Source organism: Pleurodeles waltl, chromosome 2_1 (assembly GCF_031143425.1).
Source record: "Pleurodeles waltl isolate 20211129_DDA chromosome 2_1, aPleWal1.hap1.20221129, whole genome shotgun sequence".
Lineage (NCBI taxonomy): Eukaryota > Metazoa > Chordata > Amphibia > Caudata > Salamandridae > Pleurodeles > Pleurodeles waltl.
The window spans coordinates 98469689-98482306 of record NC_090438.1 but is presented as its reverse complement, the minus strand read 5'-3'; the positions used below and the strand labels follow the sequence as shown (position 1 = coordinate 98482306).

Below are 12618 nucleotides of genomic sequence, written 5' to 3'. Positions count from 1 at the left end.
AGGGGGACAACAAGGTATCTAGAATGATGAACATTGAGAATCAGCTCTTCCAGCGCTTTCTTAAACTAGACCTTGAAAGGCCTATGGTTGCACTAAGGAATGAACTTGGCATTAAGACCATGACAGTTGTTCTTGCATTCAAACCAGTCATGTATTGGGTCTGAATCTGGACAAAGCCAAAGCTAGCAGTAAACTTAAAATCTTTGCGTAAAATTTGGCAATGCAATAATGTAACTACATTTTCATAGTTTAAACAGGCCGCAAGAATTCTGATTGACATAGGGTGTGCAAAGTTCTGGTACAACCATGATAAGCTATCCTTGTCAAGTTTACAACTTATCAAAAGGAAATACTGGGTATTGCCAGAAAGTCAAGCAGGGGGGTAAAATAATGACACGATTTTTGGAAATCAAACTCACCGCCCTCTATCAACAATATATGGACCAGTTAGTCCCATAAATAAAGTGATCACTTTACATAAGATTTAAGCTAGGCACTTAGTCGATGACTTATACCAATAACTGATCAAGTAAAAACTTGCGCACAACTACAACTACCGTTAGTTGCAAGCAAGGAGGAGATGGGGCGGTGTTGCATTTTATGTTACTTTGCATTTACTTCCTGCAGCGAAGAAGGCTGGATCTTCGTCCACTTTTTAACCAACACAGTATAAGACTCTGGAAGGCTTCAACGTCTCTAGGTCTTCAAACTGACTCCAAAGATTTTTCTATCCTCATGGCTTCTTACATGTATGCCACCTGGAAAGCTACTAGACATTGCGGTTTATAAATGTGCTTTGTAAATTCATGCTGGGACTATTGTCCATTGAGCTGTGCAGACGTTTATCAAAGACTTTGCTTACTTTTGTTATCCAGTCCTTTGGCCTAGTGTGGTTTAATTTTATTTTACCTTCTGATGCAGAGCTACCCCTTTGTAAAATGCTATTTTATAGAATATAAGTATATTTGCACAGTGGAGGCAAGCGGCCGCGAGGCTCCTACATTATAGGACATTTGGGATATAATTCTGCCGGGGCCTGTGACGGTTGCGCCTATGCTTGCGTTGTGATGTTTGTCTTTAGGTAGGAGTAAGAGGGTAGCCTTCTGAAGTAACATGTAGGATTGATGTTGGGCTGTAGTTCTGAGGAAGACCTACAGCCTTTTATAGTAGGGCTTGAATCAGTACTTATGTTTTGGGAGATGAATGACATATATATCCTAGCGCCCCATTCCCAAGATTGTGATTATTGCCTCACACTTCACTTACTGGTTGTACTATAACACTTCTGATATCTTTTGAATTTTTATATGAGCATATTTCCACATTAGTAGGGTAAAAAGAGTGATGCTGTAGCACTTTAAGAGCTACCACTCATTTCACGTTAGGGGTTGACGTTATGGTCATCGCAGGTCCTCAACAGGATGTCTGCGGTACCCTAAACGAACTATAGATGTTGTATGGTCCATGCAGGATCTTCAGCCCTTCTCAACTAGGGATTCGGAAAACCTTGAGAGGTATCTGTGCATCACTGCATGTACATTAGTTTGACCCACAGCAGCCACACAGATTGTGGAGTCATCTTCCAGGAGAATGAAAAGACTCGATATTGGCCAGGCATTTTTTTTTTTTTTTACATTTTCCTTCTTATGCGTAGTGTATGTGTAAACCAAGGGGGCACGAGGGATCTGTATTTGCAGTTTAAGAGATATGTTTTTTTTTGTTTTTTTATCAGCAAGGGTGTTCCCCTTTGTCACACTTTTGCATTTTATTATTGTTGTTGTAGTCAAAGCCTGAGTGACCTTGGTGTACTTTCACACTAGATGAAATGCTGCACTGCATATTATGATTTTGTCTCTTATCTTATGAATTTCACATTCGTGGCCGACAGCAAAGTAGTTTGCTTTTTCTATGTGTCTAATACTTTAAGTTTGTGGTTAGAAACTGTGTAACATTATGAGATCGATAGATCTTTTGACTAAGTTAATGTGCATATCATGTCGTTTAATACCTTTTAATGTATCTTATGATCTCTGTCTTGTAATGTACGACATTTGTAAGCTGAAACAATAAATAAAAGACATTACAGCAGTCCTGTGGCAAGGTTAACTTTATTACACTGAGGATTACTTTATGAAATATTGTTTGTCGTCTTGTTTTTGAAGCACTGTGATGTTGTTGTGGCAAATTAAGAACATTTTCACCACAAAGTTCGTTTTTACCTGCCAAAAGCTGTCTGAGGCAGTTAAGCAAACTTTTTGTGTGAGGATGAGCTCACTATAAAATGGGAGAATGCCTCACTCACAATGAAGGTAGCCAATGGCTGAAGTTGGAGAATGCGAATGACGTCACATCAGATTAATGGATGAAGAGGGCTGGTTGAAAGCCCCTATAAGTAAGTATATTATAAATATTTTACTGAAATCAAAAGGTCATGGCTAACGTAAGGCCTAAAAACTGGGGTGAAAGGTCATATAATCACTTCCTGTGATTGCTATGGGTAGCAAAGAGAGTTCTGTCGCCTCTGCCATGCTTCACTTCTCATAAGCGAATTGGCAACTGGTTTAGCACTTCTGCAAGTGCTTGGATACCTTGTGCAGGTTTGAGGTGGCGCTTATTAAATGACAGTATAAATGGCAAATACAAGTGGTGGCTGACACAGCAACAGCCACAATAGTTACACACCTCACCTCTGCTGCAGGGATCAGGCCCCGGGGGTGATGGGACACAAACAGAAACTCTAGACTGGGAAAAGAGGTTTAATTTTACATCAATGTGGATATAAGAAAGTTTGAGGCTCGAAAATGTTTTGCTGTGTTTCGCCATAATGATCCCATGCAGCGCAATCTGCAGCAGCGGTGACCTCGATGAGGGGGTTTGGCACCGAAATTTGAGAGGTTTGAACTCAAAATTTTTATTTGATTTAAGTAACTGGGACAACTCAACACGAAATGCTGTACATTGCAATGCAAAAGAGGGCACATGGGTCACGCTGGGTTGTGTGATGTCCAGACAACGCTCACACTTCTACAGAGGAAGTAGGTGAACCAGGCGTTTTATCTGACCACGTGCACATGGCATTGAATGGGCACTGTATGATCAGCTGTCACAGTACCTCTGTCGGCCTTGTACACGTGTGTGGTCATGAGCACACCATGAATACTGACAATCTGTAGAAAACAAAATCCCAGGATTTCCCAAAGAATGCCCTCTGCTAACCAACTCATTCATTCGCAGGATCCAGCAGATGGGTATGGAGATTATACATACTGGTTTTACAACAGAGGGTTTTGGGGGGCAACTGGAGCGCACGCTTGGTGTTTGGGAGGCTGATTTAGGGGAGGCTTTGAGAGACAAGCAAAGGACCTACTGCTGTATGCAAACTAAGCTTATGTCGATGAACTATCGCCACAAATTCCTCCCCTTTAGATTTCTGCATACGGAGCATTTCAGCCCAGCTAGATAGCTAGAGTAGGCCCAGCTCGACCACACACTTGCTCACGGTGTGGGATGGACAACGCTGGGTGCTTCCACCTGGTATGGGAATGCCACACCTAAAAGTAAATGTTAGCAACCAGTCACAGAGGTGGTAGTTGACACGACAGGCTGCAGGATAGATCCTCAACTGTTGACGGTGCTACTGGGATTTGTGAAGGGGCTACCTCCCGGGGTACAACGACTGACTGCATTGGCCTTTCTGCTAGCCAAACACAGGATAACTATAAATTGGGGATGAAGTGCAACACCAAGTTCAGAAGAATGGCTCAGAGATTTGACGGTGTGTAATGACCACATGGAAACACACAACCTTATACCACCCACGACACAGCCCAAAGAAATCTGGAGACCCCTCCCAAGATATCTGATACGACAAGTTGAAACGCGGGACGTGGTGAGACGATGTGATGAATTATAAGAACGGTGGCATTAACTTAGGCAGTCCTCTGTATCAACAGTACAAAACCAGTGGGGTACATTGCATGAGAGGAGAATGTACAGATTTTTAAGTCTGCTTAATGGCCACCAGAGCAGGTATTTTTCACAAATGCTTCATTGTAAAAGAAGAACTTGAAAAGTGAATGCAACAATGTGGATATAATGATGCTGTAACTGACTGTTGATTACGTGCTTAAAAATATATATAAATATTAACAATAAAAAAAAAGGACTATGCAGGCCATGGTCTCTTTCTTGAATTTCTCATCAGAGATGACGAGGGTGACTTAGAGGCAGTTCAGAAACAAACCTAAAGAGGTGGTTAGAGGCTAGATTGGGAGATGAAACGTAAAAAGTAGACTTGTGTCTGGTGGAAAAAGAGCAGCCTGTTATGAAATCTTCAGAGAACTGTTCATCTTTTAGGTATCTCAACAGGATCAGTGTCCTTTTCATCTTCCTGTGAAGCTACAACACGAGTCACCATTTGTAGCCAGAGAATAGAAAGTTTCTGGTTGGTATATGCTTTTCCACTCACACATGAGCGTAGACCTTCTGCATCTGGTGTGATGCAGAATTATGGACCATACAATGGACCACACTTACGCAAGTCCTTTGATTTGGTTAGCATCATGTACACATAGCAAGATGAGATGGTTTAGCGCCTTTCCCTTTCAAATCAGGCTTCTTGATTAGAACCCAATCTCCTGCTGTACAATCAGCCACCTCCACACCAAATTCCACATTATACTTTTACTTCTTGTGGGATTGCTTTCAGCTTTCTTCCTTACTTTCTCTTTATCAAATCTATGACTGAGCACCAGTAACTTTAAATAAGCATCCTGGTGCCATCTTGGAGTTGGTCAACAATCTAAAAATAGTATCCATAGTAGGGGTGTCAGCAGTGCTATAACTCAACACTGTGTCACAAACACAAATCACAATATCCTTACAATTATCGGAGCAGTCGGTTTACATTGTTTGAGTACTCTAGTCATCCTCTTTACAAGTCTGTTTGTCTGAGCACTACATAAACCAACAGTATAATAAACAGCCCTCGCGTTTGACAAGGAGCACTCCATGTTTTTGGAAACAACTGTACATCATAACATTATTTTTCATACCCCCACCAAAAACGTTCTGGAAATGTTCATGAAAGTCCATCAATGGTCCTACAAAGTGTACGGCTACCATTTCCTATGGTCCAATAGGTAAAGAAACAACTATTTGATCTAACGCAGGCCAGCAAAAATTTCACTTCAAAGCTTTCTTTGCGGATGTTATGTCTAAATGGCCCTCAAACTAAATTTATCACTCTCACATATTCCAGAGGGTGGCATGAACCTTTCCAAACATAACTGCACACCATCTTCAGAAACAAGGCTACATCCTTTTATTCCATCCCCGAGATGCTTAACATGTGGCCTTCCAAGGATACAGAACTCTCAACTTCTTTCAAAAAATCTTTCTAACAAACCTCAATCTGTTCTTGTGACGTAAAACTGCCCTTGCATATCTCTAGGGCACCTACTCATTTAACCACACACTCACGCTTGCAGCTTTCACCTTTCGGTTCAGAAATAAGCATCCTTGACCAAGTCTGCTTTAACATTCGTTCCACCAGAAATATGTCTGATTTCAAAACCTGGAAATGTGAAATCAGTCTAATGAACCTCTAATTCGTGCCCTGCACCTTTTTCTCCCAAAATATACATCAAAGGCTTAAGATCTGTGCAAAATGTAAAAGATGAATCCCAAAGACAGTCTCACAATTTATCCATAGGCCAACAACATGCAGGCACATACCTCTCAATAGTGCCGTAATTCTTGTCAACATCGTTCAATGTACTTCAGATCCAACCGTATTCTCCCTTAGAGCAACCCAATGACTCACATGCCTCTCAGATCAATCGCACTGACGTCAATGATTACAGTGCACCTAACAACAGCCTCAGACGGCTGCAGAGAAGGAGCTTCCCCAAATAATTTATTCCTAACATCCCTCAAACAAATGTCTCTCTTTTCCTCAAAAGCTTATTCACAGATGCTTGTTTTTTGTAATGGAAAGGCGAGGATGTAGCATGGTAATGTTACCAGTTAACTTTATGCTCACAGGGCAACAGTTTTCCAGGCCTGGTCTCTTCTTCATGAACCTAATGTATTATGGAAGAAGTGGTCTCAGTTCACGTCAACAGAACAAACTGGACTGAAACCTCTGAAAGCAACGCTTTGTAAATGTAAATTACAAGGCTGGAACATGATGTCCTTGATTACAAGTCATCTGGTAAACTTATGTAAGGCAACCGATGACACCCACAAACAACCAGACACGAAAACTATGAAAAAGTTAAAGGACTACTTTTAAAACATCAGTGTTCAGCCACACAAAGCAATACGAAGGGTAGCAATTAACAGCCTTAGGCTCCCATAAATGACGCCTCTGTGTAAATATTGACTTTTGTCAAATGACTCATTATGAGGACTGCAAGCACATCATTGTGATATTTATATAATCAACAAACCAAATTCCTCCATACACTTCAATGACATTCAAGGACTGAACTACTTCCTGCTCCCTCCGCCAAGTGTTCAGAATTTCCTTCTTCCTACTTAGTCAGTAGGCATACATGGTGTAAGAACCTCAGGCTATTCTTTTCTCATGAACAGAGGCAAGACATTCCAGGAGCTAGCGCTCACACGAATAATCGCCTACAGCCCCTGGATTGCAGAGTAGGATGAAGAGATGTTGGTTTTGAGTGGGTACTGTGCCATCTCCTCACACAGTGATACACAAGAAGTAAACTCAACCGCAGGCGGATGCACAACATGACTTAACTGGGCTGTGACACTACTACAGTCATCCACACCCTCCTATCTACCTGGACTGAACTGCTCAAGAACTTTCCTTCAGATGATGCATAACCGACTGCCTTGAGAAAATGGCAAGGCCAGACTGGCCTAAGCGAAATACTTGTTGGCTCATGTGAACTCAGTTAGATGCGTGAACTCAGTTAGATGTACAGTGAATTGATACATTCTCAATGGCGTTTTGGGGGTTACACATTACAAGAATTCTATCTGACAGTATTTCATAGTGGAGTGTTCCCTTTTCTCTCACAACTGGAGAACAGCTCATCCCTGTGTAGGAGGGTTAAGCCCAGAGGAGCCTCTCACCAGTATTTATTGGCCAGAACTCTAATTACAAGCAAATATTGGTGCATTTCAACCACTGGGTCAGCCAAAAAAAAAACTCAGTTCTTAAACAGACTGGTCTAATGTAAAACAGACCTTGCATATCGCGCACACAGTTTTAAGGTGAATCCTGTTCTGAACCAGTAGCCAAGTATTTATTGTGTATTAAGGATGTCATTGGCAGGATGGAGGTAGGATAGAGTCTAGAGGCTGTGCACTCCAGCTGAGCTTCCACACTACTCAAATTATGTTATTACCAACTTTCAAGACAGTTAGCGCTTTCTTTTGGTTCCAATCTTCTATGGGCTTTGCCAAGGACACCTACATAATGGGCTGGCCGGGGTTCTTGAAACCCTTGCCGGAGGCTGATTACTCTTTGCAAAGCAGGAAATTATGGAATTTCAACATCTGATAATGGTGAAGTCTCCTCTGATGAGTATCTCGTACGTCGGGATGCCCATATCGTGAGAGTCCGCATTTCCAGTCCTCGTCTTTCCTTGTACATATCACAGACTCGTCTGCGTTGGTTCAACTGAACCGACCCATGACTACAACTCTCAGAATACGGTGATCTGTTAAATGACAGGCAAAGACTCGATATGTGCTGTTTGCCAGTATGGCAAATCTATCCCTTATAAAACCTCCGGATGACCTATCTGTGTCCTTCCACCAGCCACAAGATTCACAGGGTGGAGGGACTAATTGTCGTGCAAGGCACAGGAAGTGGTCTACAATTCTTCCACAATCACCACAAATTCAAAGTGGAACCTGCAGAGTAAATTACAGCTGTCAGTATATAATAACCCGAGTGCCCTCCATCTCTCTCTTCTCCATCCTTAACCACACCTCCAAGCACTGCAAATGAAGACACAATAAGAGCACAACCCTAGTCAATGAGGCACAACTCCCAAACACTTTCCACTTGGGTTTACAGGAAGTACAACATTCTTCCGACTAGCACTCCTCCACGCGGAAACCCGTCCAATAACGTGCTCCAGCACCCCACAATTGGGTGCAAAGCTGTATATAAGTGCAAATATAATACAACAGTTAGGGTTTGTGGGAGGCAAAAGGCAAACTTCACAAGATACTCTGCAAAATACCAATGCCATGCTGGATACACGGATTTACTACATGCTTGTTTCAAAATGTCATCAGAACACAACCATTAAGAGCATCGTTCAAACACGTTACGGTCCCTTATTGAAAGTCCGAAGATGCATGTTAAAAACCTATCCAAAGTTTATTAAACATTGTATCCGTTAAACCATATGGCCAAATAATATGCTTAAACTAAGGATATCCATCAAGAGGATGACTCACTTTTTAAAACGGTATTAAGTTGTGAATGTATTCTATGTAGGTTTAATTCTTTTTAGACTAGAATTCTGATTGTTCGAGATGCTCAAAAATCTCTACAATTTATCACAGAGATCTGGTGCGGGTCGTAGATTTCCAGAGTGCCCCATTCCACTAACCTTCCCCAGCAAACAGACTGCAAGGAAGGAGGACCTCTCGAAAGTCTGGGTATAACCATAAAGTAAAGGTTTGCGTCATTCGCAAACGCCTGCAAGACCCGGTCCCACATTAATCAATTGAGGAAATAAAAAGGAATCCCTAAAAACTTACAAAACACAGATTATGCGAATCGCAGGGGCAAAGTTTACACCAGAGCCTCAGTCATACATTATATAACTTCCGAGAGGATGAAAAAAGCAAGTGAGTTTGTTTCCACGATCATTAATTAGTCCAGAGTTGGAAGAGGGCACTCACTCTTTCTGATTCCGCGTGCAGGCTGCTTGCAGAAAGTAAGGTGATATGTGTGAGTACATAATTAGGCTGTGCTGTTCTGTTGTGTGTAAAAGTGCAGCAGTGACCGGCACATGAAACGCCCATGACACACACAATCTCTAAACTTGACAGAAGTGTAACAAAGGAGACCCCTTCCTTACCTTTCCTATGCGCCTGCAGCATGGATCCCTCCCAGGCAACACTCAACCAGTGGCAGGGACCAGGCGGAGCGAATTGAGCATGCGCAGGAATCACCCAAGCGCAGGAAACAGCGGGGCCTTCCATTGGGAAATACATTTTTCAGGGTTTGTCAAACAGCAAACCAGGAGAGGACATTTAAAATGGACCAAGCATGTAAATGTAATCGCCAGTGGTGGATGGATGCTTATATAATTTTGTTTTGGAAGAAATGGTTTACGCTTGATGTCACATTTGGTTGAGTCCGATTACATACTGGAATCAGAGGATGGGAGTTTTAATCCAAGATTACAATGATAAAGGTGAAATTATTTTTTTTTCAACCAGGCCGCACATCCCTTCTCTACAACGCCATCATCAACTAGGTTGTGAACTGAACTCCAAGGGCAGAGGCCAGATTTCTCAGGTGCATGTCCAAACCAGGAACCTTTATTTTTGTCATTCTTGTCTTTGTAGCCAGAAGGAAAGCGTGGGCTTCAGACCAAGAGCTCCTAGGTCCGTGCATGATTCAACTCCAAGATTTTTTTTTTGTCTAAACCTTGCAGTTCTAGTTTTCTGATAGGATAATCATGACTACAAATCCCAGAATACAGCGGGAAAAAAAACTCAACAGGGTGAGTTATTGCCGCTTGGCAGTCGGAATCTTGAGAGCTCTTTAACAGTCACGAGCGGTTGAACGTGTCATACACGGAGGCAGAAACTGACAGCCTGGTTAGTTCTTTCCTCTATAATTTTATCTGCCTTAAGGTTATTCGATGACATCATGTGGCCAAGGATGCAATGCTCTTTGCACACCGTTTTGTTTAACAACCTAGTGCATTCTGGGCCTTGAAGTCCTGATTCACTTAAGTTGCAATACCACTCTTGAAAACGATGATCTGTTGAAAAAGTACAAGGCCAGGCACATGGAGTCATCTGGTACCCTCAGTCTGGCCCCCTAGCGGCACATTTATTATATACATTATCCTTTTACACTACATTTCTAGGGCCTTGGGTCAGCATGTTTGGAAATAGCAAAACAGATTAAAAAGAGAGGCAATCAGCACTGTGGCAAATCTGAGGTCTCAGGATGTTCCTTTTCAGGGGTCAGATGTTGAGCGAGTTCAGCTCACGTCACTTTTCATTCTAGAATTTTTAGTTTTACATTTTTAATGATCCAAAGCGGGGCCACGAGTACCAGAACACAAAGTGCACTTTAAAAACAGGCCGCTGAAATGCTGACACCTGCAGTGGACCGTTTTGGCCGCCCCAAAACATGTTCTCTGAGGTTTTTCTGTAGATGGTACATTTATTAATTCATAAATGTAATCCGAACCTGCAATATTAGTCTAACTACATCATAATATACCAGGCACACGAAGAAGCATAATGACGTGAGGAGCTCTCACCTGGCCACGTCATTGCTCTGAGTTTGAGGTAGTCCGGTTTTTCAGCCAACACCACTAAGCTTGCGGTGAACGTGTAAATCAACAATACTTGTAATGGTAAAAAGTGAAACTACCACAATTCCAGCATGCGTAGTGTTCTTATCTGTAAAACCAAGACCAGTAGAACATCTTTTATGAGGAGGATCAGCTAACAACTATTACTCTGTTATTCCCTTAACAAGGTCACGCTATTTACTAAAAACACTTTGCATTCTGGAACTTGTAGTTTCTCGTTTCTTATTTTAATCATAGGCCTATACATGGAACTAGTTATTTGGAAAATTGCCATTTTGTCTAAAGTATCGGAAATCCTTTCTCTGGCCCAGCCTAAAATCCTTAGAATGCAAAGTGTGGTGGGCTCACAGTAAGGGCTGACTGCCACTTGGCAGCTGTGGAGAAAAAAGTAGAACGACTGCACTGGGAAGTGAATTTATTTTAAAAATAAAAAGTATGTAGACTTCCTATAGTTTCAGCCAGTGCTTGAAATGGAAAAATAGAAGTGCAGGTACTCTGCACCAGAGGACCTGCTTGTTTTTGAGAAGTGCCGATAATGAGAAGTGCAGGCACTCTCCCTCTCAAAATAAAGAAGTGCCGGTACTCAGTGCAGGACAGTACCGGCCATTTAAATAACTTATTTTCCTCTCACAGCAAGAATAAATAAGAGAGTAGGTGATTTGGGAAACGATCTGGTTACCATGCGACTCCATGTCACCAGAGCAGCATGTGCCCAATCCTTGCCTTTCCTGTTTTTTAACATGGTGCATTCTGGGTATTGTAGTGATAGTTCACTTCCAGTTAACCACCCAGGTCCTAATTACGAGCTTAAGGGCTAATTATAGCACCTGATAAATAACAGTACCGGTGTTATTAATTGGGTGAGATAAATAACACTTATAACGAGTTGTTTACAAATAACATGCATGTTTTGATGTTTAACGCTGATATGATAAATAACATATGCTCCCCCCCATTAAATTTCCGCAGGTTTGACCTGTCAAAAGTTAACCAAGTTTGAGGTACGTAACGCACGCTTTAAATACCCACCAATTCTTAGTCAGGGCACTAGTGTTAAGTGCCAGATTACAATCCACAGCTATTAACTTCTTCTGTTTGAGGAGATTTCACCTTTAGAAGTCCTGTGTGCTTTTATGTGTTTTTCCCAACATGCTGGATCACTTTGATGCCCATCACATTTCCAATTATAACTATGGGTCTTCGAGAGCCAGCAAGCACAGTGCAAACCCATTTGTGTCTGCTCTTAAGTGGGGAGACACTTATAGGAAAGTGATTGTGATTGACATCAGTACACCCCTCCCTAAAGCTGTACCTGTATGGCGATAAACCACCAGCTGACAACAACTAAGTAAGGCCTAGGGGGCGTGGCCAAGGACCCGGAGATGGCGCACGCCTGAATTTCTCGCTCCGGAGGGGCCGGCGAGAAAACGTGCAAAAGCGCACCCTCTCCGGACCGATCGAGGTCCGTGCGGAGGGGTCGAGCCGACGGAAGCGACCGGGCGTGTTTGGGCCCCCGTGGCGACCCTGGAAAGTGCCGGGGGGCGGAAACGGCCCTTCGGCGAGCTTGAGGGCCGGAGGCCTGGCCGCGACCTCGCGCTGGGCCGTGATCCAGCGCGGCGTGTGGGCGGACGGCCCAAAACAGCGGGGGACTCTGGATGAGTCTCCCCGTGGCTACGGAGGAGCCGGTTGGGGCCCGGGAGCCCAGGTGAGAACGTACCCAGTCGGGGTGAGGCGAGGCGGCGCTCCTGGATACGGGCGGCCCCCTGAAAATACAGGGGCCGGCCCGCGATAGGGGTTGCGGCCTCGTGCTGGGCTGTGGACCGAGGCGGCGCTGGAGCGGTCGGCCCGCGGACGGCGGGGGACGCTGGTCGAGTTCCCCCGCTGCGGCGGAGATGCCGGTTGGGGTCCAGGGGCCCGGTTGAAGACTCGCCCCGTCGGGCGGCGGAGCGCCGCTACTCCTGGGCGAGGGCGTGGCCCCAGAGGGAGTCGAGGCCGGCGCGAGACAGCGAAGAAGATGGAACAATGAGACGCAGAGGTGGCGGTGCGACTCGGGGGCATGCTACAG

At 43.6% G+C, this 12618-nt stretch overlaps 1 protein-coding gene across 2 annotated transcripts in view; it reads right to left on the bottom strand.

Annotated features, from left to right (window-relative positions):
* The window catches only part of LOC138261609 (pre-mRNA 3'-end-processing factor FIP1-like), a 201380-nt gene extending 190821 nt beyond the window's left edge, over positions 1–10559 (bottom strand). The window contains exon 1 of one of the 2 annotated variants that reach the window (XM_069210742.1): positions 10500–10559. In XM_069210742.1, the coding sequence (XP_069066843.1) occupies positions 10500–10512 (13 nt within the window). In that variant the 5' untranslated portion in view covers positions 10513–10559. Of the gene's footprint in view, positions 1–9074; positions 9209–10499 lie in introns of those variants that run through there. The other variant, XM_069210723.1, reaches the window with a different exon arrangement.
* Between the last annotated feature and the right edge of the window lie 2059 nt (positions 10560–12618).